The 18,192-nt window shown below is 34.1% G+C and overlaps 1 protein-coding gene and 1 non-coding gene across 4 annotated transcripts in view; one reads left to right on the top strand and one right to left on the bottom strand.

Annotated features, from left to right (window-relative positions):
* VWA8 (von Willebrand factor A domain containing 8) overlaps positions 1-18,192 on the bottom strand; it is a 389,600-nt gene that overhangs the window by 320,654 nt on the left and 50,754 nt on the right. For all 3 annotated transcript variants that reach the window (XM_032294792.1, XM_032294790.1, XM_032294793.1), the window contains 3 exons: positions 2,977-3,144; positions 463-627; positions 45-94 (listed from right to left, as the gene is read on the bottom strand). In XM_032294792.1, coding sequence (XP_032150683.1) covers positions 45-94; positions 463-627; positions 2,977-3,144 — 383 coding nt within the window. The remainder of the gene's footprint in view (positions 1-44; positions 95-462; positions 628-2,976; positions 3,145-18,192) is intronic.
* On the top strand, positions 14,013-14,116 carry LOC116562568. The gene has a single exon (XR_004274020.1). It is a non-coding gene; the product is annotated as a U6 spliceosomal RNA (small nuclear RNA).

Here is an 18,192-nt window from a genome sequence, read left to right as displayed (position 1 = left end):
AAGTTCAATGTTCAGTGTCCAGATATTTATAAAAATATACTTACTTCTCAGCAGAAACATTGGCTCCAATTGAATATAACAACTTAAGTTGGTCCTAAAGTAATATAGAAACATATTAAATTAATTAACAAGAAATGTAACAGATTAAATGCAAACATTTTATAGACATAATACAACCTTTTAATTAAGTAAACACTAAATATTTAATAGCAAAAAATCATTTCATTTTCTAAAAGAAAAGCCAGGCTTTTTTTTTTTTTTTTTAAAAAAAAAGCCTTCAAATAATGCCATAATAAGTTTTCTTCCTAGTTTGCAGAGATTTTCTTTACTCTTTTTTCTCATATCTTTCCATGACCTACTGAGGAGAACATTTAAAAATGCAGTAACATTTTTATAGAATTGAATTTCTTGTTATAAATAGAAAAATTCTTTAACAAATAAATTATTCTTGGTCATACTTACCTTGAAGGGTAAATAATAAATATCCCTGGCTTGAAATCGAGAACGAAGAGGGGGGTCTAATGGATTTCCAGAATACCTTGGCACTGGCAAGCCCAAGGCAATCACTCGGAAATTTTCACTAACTCGGACAATTTTCCAAGAATCCAACTCTTTTTTGGTGTGATCCTATAAGAGATCCAGAAGCTGTAGCATAAATGATACAAATCACAACTATAAGGGTGGCTAAGTCAAAGAACTTAGGACTTGACTGTTGAGAAAACTGTATTTGAGAACACTCCCAAAACCAAACTGTCAAGGAAGGCAGCACAGTGAAATCAATTCAGGATGTCAGGGCAGGCTCACAACATGAAGACCAGGGTGTTTGAATGGAAGTAGTTAACACACAAGTAATAAAGGGCACTTGGGTCAGATCTCCAAGCCTTAGTCAGTAATACAGAGGAAAAGAGTCAAGGGGTAAGGAAAATACATGACTAGAGGTTGTAAGAAAGGTAGTCCCTGCAGGGCAGATCACATGCAAAGCTGTGATTACCTGTGGACCTTAAATAATTATGTTTATGGGTATTTCTAGTAAGGCATATTACTAGTAATAACTAACATGTTTTGGAAATTTACTATGTGGTGAGCACATTCCATGGATTTTTCTCATTTAACTATCACCAGAATCCAATATAGACAATCTCCTTTTTATAAGAATGAATGATCCTGACCTCGGGTGACCTGCCCACTTTGGCCTCCCAAAGTGCTGGGGTTACAGGTGTTAGCCACCACGCCTGCCACCAAACTTCTTTTGACTCACATATCCTGAATTCCTATTCAAAGTAATATCTTCAGTAACTGCATAGAACTCTACTATAAGAATAAAGAATATATCAAACTTTTTGTTGTGAAGTAACTCCTATACTTTAAAAAAAAAAGATTCCATATTCTGAGTACCTTTTTTCCAAATTATTTACTAAAAATAGTGAACACTAATATAATCGCTAGTGGCAAGTAGTTATTTTGTAATTAGAAAGCATCTAAAGAGAAAATGCTTATATATTTAAGCTTTTAAAAATAAATTAAAAAGCTTTCATTTTGGTAAATTTACAATATGAATAAATGAATTCAACTTTTTCTACTTGATTAAATCCTTGATTATCTCCTTCTGATTAAATTAGAACGAGATGCTCCCTGAATAGATCCAGAGGAAAATGACTATACTTCACAAGAAAGTACCATCTAGAAACTCCCACAAACAGTAAAGAAACAGACTGCTTCTGGCCCTGCCAGCCATGCAGCATTAGTTCAATCAGACCCTCTGGTGTCAACATTCATTATTTAGGGCCTAGCGTGTTCTGGACTTGTATTAGCACCCTGGGAGCAAGATCAAGAAGTATGAGACACAGATCCTGCTCCTGACCAATTTGCAACCAACTTGGGATAGTAAGATTAGCACATATGTATCTCTACAGAACAGGTATGAGAGAGACTCTGGGTCCTAGAATGTATAAGCAGAGCAGTCAGTCACAGAAGGCTAGGTTAGCCACAGAGAGACCCAGCATGGTACAGCTTGAGCTGGATGAACAAGGGCTAAGTGTTTTCTTGTCATTTGTGGCATTATATGACCCTATCTCCCAAGCCTTTGAAAAGTCCTCACATTCCCTAGTTGTTGCCCTCTTTATATGCATGTTTATCACAGCATTTAACCATTCTATGGCACTTATTCATTCATTTGACAAATAGTTATTGAGCATCTACCATGTGTCAGGCATTGTTCTAGGAACTTGAGATAATATCAGTGACAAAAATCCCTGCCCTTATGAAACTTTTATTCTAGTAGAGGGAAGCAGACAACAAAGGGCACTGCATTGCATGGTAAAAACTTTGAACTTTACTCAAGAAGCTATCAGGGTTAGAGCATATGAATGTCCCCAAATGTAAGGCGATCACTGACTGCTGCATTGAGAACAGTGTCAGGGAACAAGAATGGAAGCAGGGAGTGCAGTTAGGAGGTTCCTACAGCAACCCCAGCATGTAATGCTGGTGGCTTGGGTCATCAGAACAGGATAACCTTTAAATATTTTATTCATTTCTGTCAATACTTACAGGACCTTGAGCTTCCTGAAGCTAAGAACTGGACTTTCTTCAACTTTGTATCCCTAGTGACTAGCACTATCTAGAAGTCATTAGCCTTTTAGTAAATAGTTGTTAAGAGAAAAAAAAAGAAAGGGGACACAAAAGGGAGATGGGGAAAAAAGGAAGAAAGAGAAGAAGAAAAAATAGGAAAAAAATGAGAAAAAGAATTGTTATTAGACTGTTCAAAAAAAGACAGTAAAAATCTGGGAGATCTTCTGACAAGGTCTACAAACAGAAGAGCCTTGTCAAACTATAAACTCATGACTTTAGCAATTTACTCAAGATAAGGGCCATCTGAATATCTGTCCTGGTTCCAATAGGACCATGTCTCATACAACAAAATGGCACTGCCCACAGCTTGACAGCAAAGACAAAGCAGCGGGATTTTTCTTCTCTTACTTGAAGAAGTTTGTCATAACGATCAGCAGACATCAGGAAGCGTCCATCTTCAAGCTGCATCTCTCTGTTTTCCAGCAAGTTGTTCAAAACTGGCAAAACATTCCTCTCTGCCTTTTCCAAACCTTCCAGAATGAGAGTTCTGCCTTCTGTGGCTGCGCGAACTGCACACTATTTCCAAGAAACATAAAAGAAAAATGAGAATACTGAAGTAGCAGAGCCTGGCCTAATATTACTTGTAATCCAAATTTAAATTACAGTTCTTGTTACAGGGACCAGGAATCAATAAAGCTGAGTTTCAGATCTTGTTTTGCTTTTTCTGCCTATATGGTCTTAGGAAAGTGACTTTACCTCTTTGGGCACGTTATTCATTTTTAAAATAAAGAAAATGAAAAGGAGGATTTCTGAAGTTCCTTTCAGCCTTGACATTTTAGAATATATACCCAACAACAACAACAACAACAAAACTAACAGCTATCTATGAACAGGGAACATAATTTAAAAAGAGCACAGATTCCGCAACTGGAAAAGAAAAACGAAGATAGCAATCTGTCCTAACTATCCCACAAGCGTCTGATGAGGATCAAAAAAGCTAGGTAAGAAGGCTTGGAGACTCTAACATTTGTAAACATGAGTCATCATCAAAATAAATTCAGTTTTAGTTGATGTTCGATGCTGACAGCATTACACCTCAGATCCCTTGTATAACACTAAAAATATTCTATGATCTCCAAACCTTGCTCTCTCTTCTTTATTTTCTATCTGGGGTGTGAGCGCCATTCACCCATGCCAGAACTCTTGATATTTCTTGAACTCAACCCTTTTTAGCCCTTCCCTAGTTCAGGCGCTCCTTACCTCTCAGATCTCCTCCCAGCGGTCCAAGCTCTTTAATTTGGCATATTAGCCTGTCACAATGTAGCATTCACCTACCTCTCCAACACCATCTCCTGACATTAGTTGCCTCGCATGTGGTATTTCTGTGACAATAAACTGATTATCTCCTGCTACACATACACACACCATACTGCTTTACCAGAAAAATCTCTGTGTCTTTACTTATACTGACCCCTTGCTTAAAATTTAATTTTCCCTATAGTAATTACCCCAAAAAAGATCTAAATGTTTGATGAGGAGAAAACATATCTCTATTTTTTTAAGACTTAATATGCAAATAAATTTCTGGAGTAGCAATGTACTGATTTTCCAAGTATAGAAAAGAAAACAGGCATTGCTTAATCAAGCTTGCATACCATCCTCTTTAAATAAACTACTGAATTTTGCACTATATAGTATAGCTTAGTTTATTTCAAGTATGTATGTAATGTTGTAAAATGATGAACTTTATGAAAGCCACATTAAACTCAAGATAATTATCCATTTTAATAAGATTAATTCACAAATCATCCTTCAAACATATCATTATTGTAATATTTTAATTCTCTTCTACCAAAGTAGCCATCTTGTTCTAGAAGATTTAAAAAAAAAAAAGGCATGGGTAGAAGTGACTTAGTAGTTCCTAAAGAACAGAAAAATAAGAATCTCATTTTTGCTAGCTGTATAAAGGACAAAGCCATAGAAATAGCTTCTGGGATATTAAAAGTCAAAATACAACTACTTCTTGTAAAAATTCATGTTTCAGTTAAGGTTTCAATTAAGATTTTGTTCACAAAAATATATTTACTTCAAGAAAGCATAGCTTAGAACAAAAAAAAATGATTGTTATCAAAACCTATGGTAATATTATATTTAAAAATCTAAAATTTTTAGTAATCTTCCTTATAAGACAAACTAAATACTGTATTTGACTTCTTTGAAACTCTATAGGGATAAAAACACGCATTCTTTAAGGTAAAACTAGAAATGTACAGATCAAAATGTAATGGTTCACCACCTATGGGCCACAAAAAACAAAGTCTTGACAACATAGGACAACAACCAACACTGCAGTTCCGCTCTCATTCACCTCAGGTGGGTGTATTGTGGTCTACTGTGCACTAGATCTTTTCAAAGGAATTCAGAATAAGCTATGTAGAGAGATCAAAAACAGAAGCCAAATACACAAAGTTTTCTTTTCATCTACTCTAATGGCAGTGCTATGACCACAAAACTAAGAAAGTAGGGATAGATAGAAAAAGTTAATACCATTTAATGATCTTTTGAAAATCTGGTCAATGCTGCACATTTTTTCCACAGTCAAATGCATACAGGTATATGTACAGAGCAGAGACCTCAATTTAAGAATCTCTGCTACTAAAGAATGATAGAAATAGAAAATCAGTGATTTGACAATCACCATAGTAATAACTTGTAGGCAAGAATCCAAAGTGGATGGTAAAATTAGTGGGTAAGTGTATGATGAGAAACAGGATATTTGTATACACTCAAAGTATCTCCTCACAAAATATTTTAAAATGACAAAGTGAAAAATAACACAACACTGGATAAACGTAGCAGATACCACCTTAATAAACCAAGTGATCAAAGTTAATGTGACCAGTAATGAGCTATATCAATTTCACATACCAGACTTCTAATACGATACCCTGAGATGGGCACATCACTTATTCTTGCCAAAAACACATCATATCAATCAAATCATAAGGAAACATCAGACAATCCTAAATTGAGCAACATTTTACAAAATAATTGGCCATGAGGAGGAAAAGAGAGATGGCTGCTGCAGGAACTTGGTTGGGGACAGTGTGAGAGACAGCAGTTCTTTTTTTTTTTTAATGATTCAAAAACTTGGGCATGTTTAAATGATGATGAAGAGGAGCTAGTGAGAAGTACAGAAAAGAGAATGTATAATTATTGAAATAAAACTAAAAAAGTTGCTACTAGATGCTAGAGACAGTTTGGTCTATTTACTGAGTGGAAACATGGTAGGCACTACAGGTTTATAACCAATACATATCAGGCGCTTCCAAGTAAATTATGTAATTTAACCCTATGACAGTTCTCTGAGGTACACAGTATTTTACCCAATTTATTGGAAGAGAGGTTATATAATTTGAAAATGGCATGGCTAAAATTTTAGCCTGTCCTTAAATTAAGTGAGAGAAAATGAGTAGATGAAGAACTAAAAAAAGTCACTAACTAATCACAATTAGAGGTCATTAGTAATCTCAGAGAGTCTGATTTTACTAGGCATAGGAATTTGCTATGTATCTATGTAGAGAAATGAAATCCAAAAACACACAAAACATTTCTATACACAAAAAATACTCAATTCAACAGAGTATATATGGTCATACAGCAGTGCAATCTACCTCAAAGTCTTCTAGAGAGAACTACAATCACATTTCCCCAAATCAACATTGTTTTTCAAATCATCGTTAACCCAGTGAAATCTCTAGAACCAAGTAGCAATGGAACTAACCACCTGCCTAAAAATATCTGAAAAGAGAAAAGGTTCACTAGTCTTTTAAATCAACCTAACGCATTAATTGTACTATTATCCTCATGTGACTTAATTAAGAACTGTGATACTTCCTGTTTGCTAAATTGTTTTCAAGATATAACAAACTTAGTTTAAGCCTCTCTTTCCATTTGTTTTACCTGCAAATTTACTGGGTTTTAAAAATCTTACTTACAAAAACATTTACCATAGCTGTTTCTTTCCCCTAAAAAATCTTAATGTAAGAAAAACCAATTAGGCAAAGATCCAGTTTTTGACAGTGGCTTTTAAATACTCTAACTTTCCCTTAATAATCCAGTAGACAAATTGCCAGGAAAAGCAATTAGGGGTAACTTTAATTTAGGAATAGAAGGAAACATGACCAGATAGGCAAACCAATAAAACAGAATTTAAGAAGGTATGCTAGCTTCTCTAGAAATTTAACGTATGAACAAGAAATTCTTGTAAATAAAAGTAAACAGTGAGTGTGATTTGATATAACCCTCTTGCACTGTTTGAAAAAAAAATTTTTTGCTATCATTACATGTATTACCTTTTATATATAAGGAAACTAGTTAATAAAAATTATTAAACATTTTAAAAAATAAAAAAAGTTCACTTCAAATCAGTAGAAATTAGAAATTTGGAAAAGAAATCCAAATGAATTTTAAAATGTAATGATAAAAGTAAAACCATATAATTACTGGATAATCATATAAGTTACTTTTGAAAATAATCTTGAATTGAGGAAAATCTTTCTAATAACTCAAAGGCATATACTGTTAAGGAAAAGTTTAATAGATATGACTACATTCAAATTTGTTATACAGCAAAAAATATCTCAAACTGAAAGACTGAAAACTTGGAAGATTTGTTTGTAACATATACAATAAAGACCACATAAATATATTTACCATAAATTGAATTTTTATAGATTAAGAACTTTAATAATACCCCTATAAAATGCAAATTAGCACCATAAAAATAAATATTCAACTTCTGGTTAATAGAGAACTAAAAGTAAAACATGATATTTTTAGACTTTCAAATTGGCAAAAATTAAAAAAAATGATTACATCCAGTGTCAGTAAGGTTAAGATGAAACCAGAACTCTCATTCATGGTTAGTCTGAGTGCAAAATAAGCTTATGGAGAATAATTTAGAAAGATATATAAAAAATGTAAATGGCTATGTTGATTAACCCAGAAATCCTACTTCAATAAATTTATCTAAAGGAAATAAAACACTGCCATCAAAACACTGTTTAATAATTACAAATGAACCAAAAAACCCCAAAGGCCAATCTGTGGAGGACTGGCAAAAAATTGTGATAAATCAATATGATTGACTTCTATACAGATATTAAAAATAATGATATAGCTGCATCTTTACCTGTGAAAAGGTCCACAATATGTTGTTTACTCAAAAAGCTATAATTTCCTCTCCAGGACTAAGGCGAAAAGGAAAGAGAGTAAGAGGACTATCCCATTTCTTGCCTGATTTCTGAAACCCAAATAAAATATGAGTTTGTTCTTAAGAGCACTGTTGTAAAAAGTACTTAATTCATGGGATGAGTTGAGGAAGACAATAAAAATGTTCTAGAGATGGGGCATTTGCTCCTCCCATTAGCTCTATGACAATCTAGATTAATCTGTGATGAGACATAAGGAGAGACTACCACAAATTTACGTTGTTTAACTTCAGCTGAACCCTCCCTACTATTTAAACATCATTTCCCTTACTTCTTTTAAAAGTTATTGCCAAGCCAAGCTTCCAATGTCTTCCTTCACCTCTTTGAAATGACCCTGCCCAGTACCTTACTATGATGAAAGTCACATGAATTGAGATTTTTACAACTCTCCTCCACTTCATTTCATAGTCCCTCTGTGTCTGCATCTTTTTACTCTACTATGACTTCTATCTTTGACAAAGTATCGCTCCTCCCACACCTCCAAGACTAGACCTTTCTACTTTGAGCTTAGCAGCATCCCCTCCCACATTCTCCAAAACCTTCTTCCATCAACTATATCATTTCTTACTTGCATTTCCAAATCACTTCTCTTCCACAAATATCTTCATACTTTCAGAAAATCTACAGTCCCCTGATGCCTCTTAATATTCTCTTTATCCTTTCGTTATCTTCAAGCCTCTTCAAAAAAAAAAAAAAAAATGCACATACTCACTGCCTCTAATAAACTTCCATTGTTCTTCTTTTACCAAAACTACTCACTCAAAGGGACCAATTGAACTGCCCAAAATTATGGCTTTTGCTTGATCTTCATGTTTTTCTTTTCTTCAAGCCTCTTCCCTTGATCCTCTCTTGTATTTTATCCTCTATTAACATTATCATGCTGGTTTTCCCCTCTCTGTCCTTAGCCCTTTCTCTGCCTCCTGTCTTCTAAAATGTCAGCATTTCTCAAGGTGCTGTCCTTAACATTTTCCCATCTTCTTTTCTCACTTGTTATTTCATTGGCAAAGATCTAACCTATTCTCACAAATTCTCATTCCTTTATTGAGCACCCATTATACGGCAGGGGCTGTTATATGCTATGTTAAGTAAAACAACAGCAAAACTTTTTTATTTTCTTGATTTCATTATTGTTGAGGAATATATTGTGTGGACTAACCTGTCTCTGGGCTCCATAGGCATCTCTAATGCCCCTTTAATCTTTCCACATAGATGTTCAAATCCAACATGCTTAATGAAATCAAACTCAGCAACTTCTCTAAACCAAGTCCTCTTCCTCATGTCTATTTCAATTAAAGTTTCATTCATTCTCTCCACAACCTAGGGTTTATTATATATATATATATATATATATATATATATATATATATATATATTTTTGAGACAGAGTCTGGCTGTGTCCCCCAGGTGGGAGTACAGTGGCATGATACCGGCTCACTGTAACCTCCACTCCCAGGTTCAAGCAATTCTTCTGCCTCAGCCTCCCTAGTAGCTGGGATTATAGGCATGACCATCATGCCTGGCTAATTTTTGTATTTCTAGTAGAGATGGGGTTTCACCATGTTGGCCAGGCTGGTCTTGAACTCCTGACCTCAGGTGATCTGCCCACTTCAGCCTCCCAAAGGGTTTATTACTTCTGATTTCCTCACACAGTATGTGTAACCTCTAAATATGTTACGCATCCAACACCAACTTTCCATTTCCACTGCTACCACCACCACTGAGAGCCTTCATTAACTCCCACCTTTTTTACCAAAAGAGCTAATTGAGCCAGGCACCACTAATCAGTATTTCTAGTCCTCAGTTGTCCTCAAAGTAATGGTATTTTGCTGGCCTGAAAAGAGAGACTGAAGCCATTTATAAAGTCTCTTTGAGCAATAAGTTTCATGATTGTTTGACTTACCTCAACTTTATTAAGAATGTTTTTTAAATCAAAATGAAAAACGTGACTTGGAGAGTAAAGCCACCACCAGAATATATCCTCCCCTGGAGCCCAACAGCCTCTGATCTCCACACCCTTGGGGCTTTGCCAACATCCAACCACATCCACTCAGTGGTAACACTGCAACACCAGATGGACCCAGGAGTGCAGCCATGACCCCGGCACCTGAGCCCACACAGAGCCCTACACCCTGGGAAACAGGCAATCTAGCACAGCAAGGAGCTGCCCCAGGACAAACAGAGCCAACACATGTGCTAGCCACCCACCTCAGGCTGCTGCCACCACCAGTAACTCCACTAGCTCCAGCAGTAGGAAGAAATTCTTCCCAACTCATTCTATGAGGCCAGCATTAGCCTGATACCAAAACTAGACAAGAGCACAACCAATAAAGAAAATGACAGACCAATATTCCAGATCAATAAAGATGCAAAAATTCTAAACAAAATGCTAGCAAACCAAATCCAACAGTAGTACATCAAAAATATAACACACCACAATCAGGTGGGATTTATCCCAGAGAGGCAAGGATGATTCAAAATCACAAATAAATAAATCTGATACATGAACAGACTAAAGGACAAAAACCATAAACCATATGATCATCTCAATAGATGCAGAAAAAGCATTTGAAAAAGCACAGGCAAGAAAGGGAAAAATAGATAAATGGGCGATATCAAACGAAAGGCTCTGCACAGAAAAGGAAACAATCAATAGAGTAAAGAGAAAACCTGCAGGATGGAAGAAAATATTTTCAAGTGATTCATTCAACAACAAATGGATAGAGACAAATATTCAGAATACACAAGGAACTCATACAACCCAATGGCAAAAAAAGAAAAAAAGATAAGATTTTAAAATGTGCAAAGGATCTGAATAGACATTTCTCAAAAGAAGGCATACAAATGGCCAGTAAGTAAATGTTCAACATCACTAAGCACCAGGGAAATGCAATGAAAACCACAATGAGACCTCTCTCACCCCAGTTAGAATGGCTATTGTGAAAAAGACAAAAAGTAACAGATGTTGATGAGGATGTGAATAAAAGAGAAGTCTTACACACTATTGATGGAAATGTAAATTAGAATAGCCATTATAAAAAGTGATACGGAGTTTGCTCAAAAGTTTAGAAGTGGAACTGTCATATGACTCAGCAATAAATGGATTGAATACATGTATTGAAATATCACTCTATATCCTGTGAAAATGTACTATTGTCAACTAAAAAGAAAAATTAACAAATGAAAAATCTTCCCAAACTTTTTTCTAATTCAATATAATTTATTTATTAATTTTACACACTATCTAAATGGCAACAAGAATGGATGTTTTATAGTACAAGTGAATCCAAAGGCAAGAATATCATAAGGGGATTGCAAATGTGTAAGAGTGGTATAATTTTTAGAAAACAAATTAAAAGATAAAAATGAATCACCCAAGATTTTAAAATTTTCTCCCTATTTGTCCTTTGGTTATATAGTTGTAGACCGAGAACTATATGAAAAGTAAACTTTAAAAATATAAATAAGAATACTAGCCAAAGGAGAAAATCTTGAGAAGATGCTCTTTGGTAACAAAATCTGAAACACTCAATTTTCAGAACGAAAACTAGTTAGTTATTATTTCAGTATCACTTTGCTTCCTGATTCTTCCTTAAAATAGCCTGTAAGATCATTAAAATAATCAGTACTATCAAAAAGTACTATCAAACTTTATAAATACAATCTGATTACACTTATAAAGTTTAAAAATAAGCAACTGAATAGAACAAACTGCAAGTCCATTAAGTAATATAGCAACAATGTACCGTGCCATACATAAATCTCAGACTCAATTAGAGAGAAAAAAGTAAATGTTACGTTTTCTGCCCAACAGAGGCCCAAGCCTCTTAACCTCCTTCTATCAATACCTACTTTCCCGCATTTTCATAGCATGTTAAATGTGGTACAACCTTGAAGTATTCTTGTTCTCTCATACCTAGGTTTCACCTCCCCAGTGGATTCTTAGGTCTACAACGGATGAGAACCCTGTCTTTCATGGCATACTGGTACAAAAGTGGCTCACAGCAGGCTATTAGCATTTATGGAATAAACATGCAACCACTCAGTTAAAAGGTGCTGTTATATAAGGTTAGGAAGAATTTTTGTAGGAAGTATGATAGTCATCTATGCCTACACTTGTTACGAAAACAGAATAAAACAAGTTTAACAGCATGAGAGATTTAGGCTAGCTAGTTGGAAAATTTTCTATACAGGCTGTAATATAAAATAATTATAGTATAAATTTTTTTGAAATCCTGTTTAAAAAAAAGCAATACTTTTTTTTAAAATGTGGAATGACTAGTTCTGATCATTCCTCAAAGTAGAAAGAAATTAGACCAACTATAAGGATCTCCTCTTGTCCTTCAAGCTACAGAACTTCCAGAGACCTAATTTTCTCAAATAGAATTCAGAAAAAAATGCAGCAAGGTCCTTCTGGCCCAGTCATCTCATATCACGGCTTTAACCACTCAACACATGGACATGAAAGATTTCAAGATAAAAGTAGGTATGTGACCTAAAATCAAAAAGTGTCTAGGTCCCTGTTCTAGATTTGCTTCTGATTTGATATAAGACCTTAGGCAAACAATTAATCTGGATGTCTGTGTCCTCATTTACTAAATAAGAATATCCTCAAGGGGTATTATATAGTGTAACAATTTAAGAGTCAGAGCAGTACTGGAAAAAAATTTCAAGTAATTTAACCTACTAAAATGTAAACTTTTATTATTATTGATGTAGTTATTATTTAATAGAGTCCATAAAGCTTCAGATTTACTCAAAATAGCTACACTGTAAAAGTACTGAAGAAGCTAAAGAAAAACTTTTTAAATTACATTTCAAGTTCTTCATTTTAATATATCAGAATAGAATTAGGCTGATTTTTGGTTGCTCTACCATTTACTTATTATGGGTGGCTTAGATTAGTCACTGGGCCTCCATTTCTCTCTAAAACTAGGGTGATTTTGGTGCTTATCTCATAGAATGTGTTGAAGATTAAATCAGATAACTTCAGGCACACAGTAAACCTTAAAAAACAATTAGTAGCTGTTACTGTTATTAATACTATTATCATTGTCACTGTTATCACGAACATCATTGTTTTTTTTTTTTTTTTTTTTTTTTTTACAGAGTCTCACTTTGTTACCCAGGCCGGATAAACTGTAAAATATATATCATCTAAAACTATGCTCTTTAGAATGGCCAAAGGACAGTATCATTTCAGAAAGTTTCATCTAAATAATTTACTATAATCGTTCAACAAATAAATCTTTAGATAATCAATAAATTTCATTTCCTAAAACAACTCAATTTCTAAAAAGCTAAAGTTTTAAGCTCTCCTTAAAATAATAAACACATTTAAAAATCCACCTTCTCTTCCTATTTGCAAGTTATAAAATTCATTTTAAATATATAGTTTTAAATCCATACTCCACCAAACAAAGTCAGTTATTTAATCGTCATTTAAATATATCCTATCTCCTACTTCTACTTAGCCGGTTGTTTCAACTTCTAATCCCTTTATCCAGGTCCTCACTATTCCAACTCAAATCCCATCCCTGACTCTTACCTTCCTTGAGTTTAGAAAAGCAGGCAAATATCTTTAAAACCTTGTCAGTTGGGGGTGGTATGGGACTTACAGCACCCTTATGTGTATCATGGGAGCAGAAATGCAAGCAATCAAAAGCTGTATGCTTAAAAAAAATCCTGAATTTTAAATTTCAATATCTGTATTAACTGTAATATTACAGATTTACTGTTTAGTAGCCTAAATCTTCACGTAAGTTTTAAATGTATTGAAAATTTAGGGATTACCAGATCATATATTTTAGAAAACTAACCCAATATGAAATTTTAAAAATTAAACACCCTTAATCAAATAACTCTATCCAGTATTCCAAACAGCTTACAAAGAAGTTCAGTGGAAATAATCCTGTGAATTAATATCTACCCTTTCTAAAAGATAACCAAGTAGAAAAAGAAATTAGAACTTCCCTGTTACCTTTCTTACCATGTGAAAAACGCAAGTTGTTCATTTTAAAAACAAATATAAGCTTTTAATAAATATAAGCTTTTGAACACAAATATATTTTTATAATGTGGATATTACGTGGATCACCAGGTTTGGAATAAATTGAGAGTCAAAGTCAACAAGACAGTAATATAAATCCAAATTCGTATTTCAAAAGGCACTTAGTGCTCACTTCAGTAGCACATATACTAAAATTGGAATGATACAAAGATTAGTATGACCCTTACTCAAGGATGGCACACAAATTCGTAAAGCATTCCTTTTATTTTTATTTTTATTTTTTTTTTTTTTTTTGAGACGGAGTTTCACTCATGTTACCCAGGCTGGAGTGCAATGGCGCGATCTCGGCTCATCGCAACCTCCGCCTCCTGGGTTCAGGCAATTCTCCTGCCTCAGCCTCCTGAGTAGCTGGGATTACAGGCACACACCAGCATGCCCAGCTAATTTTTTGTATTTTTAGTAGAGATGGGGTTTCACCATGTTGACCAGGATGGTCTCAATAAGACACTTCTTCACAAAGAAAACACAGTAGGAATGTTAAAAATGTTTAAAATGATGAATCAGAAGTAATCTATGAAGTGAACCCTTGGCATTATGTAAACAAAATGGGTTCCTTTAAAATTTGTTTAGGTGCTTTGTCTGCAAAGGATTACTTTTTAATTATGAGAAATCTGAATTTCTCAGACATTCCCACTAGATGACGCTAAATTTGAAGACCATCATTTAAGGTAGTGTCTGCCAAATCTCTCCATTTTAAGTGCATTTTTTTCTTTTGTAATTAATACATAACACAAGAGGCCATATGAATATCCTATTCCTCAAAAAACTTTTCACTCATTGGTTTTTTTTACAACTACAGTCTTTTAATTATAAAGTAATAGTATGTTCACGCTAAAGCTTCAAATTTAAAGAGCTATGAAAGTCTCTTCCTTATCCTACTCCAGATTCCGACTCATACTTCTGTAACATACTTTATGTACACTCTGCTAACTGCTCCTTGTACATCCTCCTGGAAGTTTTCAATGTATAAACAAACATATATGCATTTATTGTCTTCTTTCTATCACAAATGGGATCACAGTACATGCTTTGTCTTATAACTTTATTTTTTTTCACTTAATATACCCTGCACGTCTTTCCTATCAGTAGGTACACATTCATAACATTCTTTTTAATAACTAAAGAGTATTCTACTTACCATTATTTCATTAGTCTCTTTAACTATACATCACTCTTTTCATTCTGTTTTATACAGTTTCAAACAATGTTATGATAAACATCCTTGTACATACAACTTGTCATGTTTTATGTGAATACACTAGAGTAAAAGTGCTAGAAACATAACTGCTAGGTCCAAATGCATGTGTAAGTTCTTTTCTTTTGATAAATATTGCCAAACTTTCTTTTTAAATTGCATTAATTTCTGCTGCCATCAATAGCAATGCTATTTCCTCCTCTCTTCTCCCTCATCAACACTGGACATTAGCAAATTCTCTAATTTTTGTCAATCTGAGAGGTAAAAGAAAAATAACAGCTCATAGTTTTAAAATTTTTATTTATGTAAATAAGTCAAGTATCTTTTCATGAAATTATTTAATATTTGAAATATTTTCTCTATGAATTGCTTGTTTATAATCTCTATCCTTTTTCTATTAAATACTCCTAAGAACAATATTTTAAACATTGTATTTGAAAAAATATAAAACAAGTTTCATTATAACATTCATAAAACATTATGTTAGTTGGTAATTGGTACCTAAAACACTCTCCCCTCACAGAAAAATCTGTAGTTTCTGGGAGTGTATATTTACTTTCATTACCTTTAATACCCCTTTACCCAAGTGACCTATAGATTGAAAATACTTTAACATATATGCTAGAGAATTTCCTATAGCAAATCTCCTTAATTTATTTTTTAAGAAATAAAATTTCTATAGGCAAGAAGTAGGAAACAATTTAAAATAATGAAATCAGTATATTGACCTTTAACTAACATCTTAGAACCATTAGTTTCATCTAGGATTTCTCATTTAGTATGAAATCAAGACATTTCCAAGAACAGTGAAACCAAAAATCTAAATTAAATCTGTCTAGAGAGAACACAGTACATCTGTCTTTTACTATTATATGAGATACTATCTTTCTACTTTAAAAATCAATCTTCTATAAGTGTGGCATTATTTCTGAAGCCTCTGTTCTGTTCCATTGTACAATATATCTGTTTTGGTAATAAAACAGCACCATGCTGTTTTATTTACTGTAGCCTTGTAGTATAATTTGAAGTCATAGCATGATGCTTCCAGCTTTGTTCTTTTTGCTTAGGATTGCCTTGGTGATTTGGGCTCTTTTTTGGCTCCACATGAAATTTAAAGTAGTTTTTTCTAATTCTTTGATGAAAGTCAGTGGTAGCTTGATGAGGATAGCACTGAATATATAAATTACTTAGGGCAGTATGGCCATTTTCCTGATATTGACTCTTCCTAACCATGAGCATGGAATGTTTTTCCATTTGTTTGTGTTCTCTCTTACTTCCCTGAACAGTGGTTAGTTCTTGTTGAAGAGGTCCTTCACATCCTTTGTAAGTTGTATTCCTAGGTATTTTATTCTCAATTTTGAAGGGGAGTCCACTCATGATTTAGCTCTCTGTTTGTCTATTATTGGTGTATAGGAATGCTTGTGATTTTTACACAATGAATTTGTATCCTGAGACTTTGCTGAAGCTGCTTATCAGCTTCAGGAGATATTGGTCTGAGACAATGGGGTCTTCTGCAAACAGACAATTTGACTTCCTCTCTTCCTATTTGAATACCCTTTATTTCTTTCTCTTGCCTGATTACCCTAGCCAGAACTTCTAATACTATGTTGAATAGGAATGGTAAGAGAGGGCATCCTTGTCTTGTGCTGGTTTTCAAAGGGAATGCTCCAGCTTTTGGCCATACAATATGATACTGGCTGTGGGTTTGTCATAAATAGTTCTTATTATTTTGAGATATGTTCCATCAACTCTCAATAAACTAGGTAGTTTATTGAGAGTTTTTAGCCAAGAAGGTGTGTTGACTTTTATCAAAGGCCTTTTCTGCAAGTATTGAGATAATCATGTGGTTTGTGTCATTGGTGCTGGTTATGTGATGAATTACATTGACTGATTTGCATATGTTGAACCAGCCTTGCATCCCAGGTATGAAGCCAACTTGATTGTGATGGATGAGCTTTTTGATGTGCTGCTGGATTCAGTTTGCCAGTATTTTATTAAGAATTTTCGCATATGAATTTTTATCAGGGATATTGGCCTGAAATTTTCTTTTTTTGTTGTGTCTCAAGCCAGGTTTTGATATTAGGAAGATGCTGGGCTCATAAAATGAGTTAGGGAGGAGTCCCTCTTTTTCCATTGTTTGGAACAGTTTCATAAGGAATAGTACCAGCTCCTCTTTGTATCACTGGTGGAATTCAGCTGTGAATCCATCTGATCCTAGGCTTTTTTTTTGGTTGGTAGGCTATTAATTACTGTCATCTACAACCCTCTGATCTTTGATAAACCTGACAAAAACAAGCAACAGGGAAAGGATTCCCTATTTAATCAATGGTATTGGGAAAACTGGCCAGATCCATACGCAGAAAACTAAAATTGGCCCTCTTCCTTATACCTTACACAAAAAATTAACTCAAGATAGATTAAAGACTTAAATGTAAGACCTAAAACCATAAAAACCCTAGAAGAAAATCTAGGCAATACAATTCAGGACATAGGCATGGGCAAAGACTTCATGACTAAAACGCCAAAAGCAATGGCAACAAAAGCCAAAATTGAAAAATGATATCTAATTAAATTAAAGAGCTTCTGCACAGCAAAAGTAACTATCATCAGAGTCAACAGACAATCTACAGAATGGGAGAAAACTTTTGCAATCTATCCATTTGACAAAGGGCTAATATCCAGAATCTACAAAGAACTTAAACAAATTTACAAAAAAAAAAAACAACAACAGCCAAACAACATCATCAAAAAGGGGGCAAAGGATATGAACAGACACTTCTCAAAAGAAGACATTTATGTGGCCAACAAACATGAAAAAAAGCTCATCATCATTGGTCACTAGGGAAATGCAAATCGAAACTGTAATGAGATAACTCTCATGCCAGTTAGAATGGCAATCATTAAAAAGTCAGGAAACAACAGATGCTATAGAGGATGTGGAGAAATAGGAATGCTTTTACACTGTTGGTGGGAGCATAAATTAGTTCAACCACTGAGGAAGACAGTGTGGCAATTCCTCAAGAATCTAGAACCAGAAATATCATTTGACCTAGCAATCACATTACTGGGTATATCCAAAGGATTATAAA

The sequence above is a fragment of the Sapajus apella genome, unplaced genomic scaffold, assembly GCF_009761245.1.
Source record: "Sapajus apella isolate SASKATOON/1434 unplaced genomic scaffold, GSC_monkey_1.0 scaffold32, whole genome shotgun sequence".
Lineage (NCBI taxonomy): Eukaryota > Metazoa > Chordata > Mammalia > Primates > Cebidae > Sapajus > Sapajus apella.
This window is presented reverse-complemented; position numbering and strand designations above follow the sequence as displayed.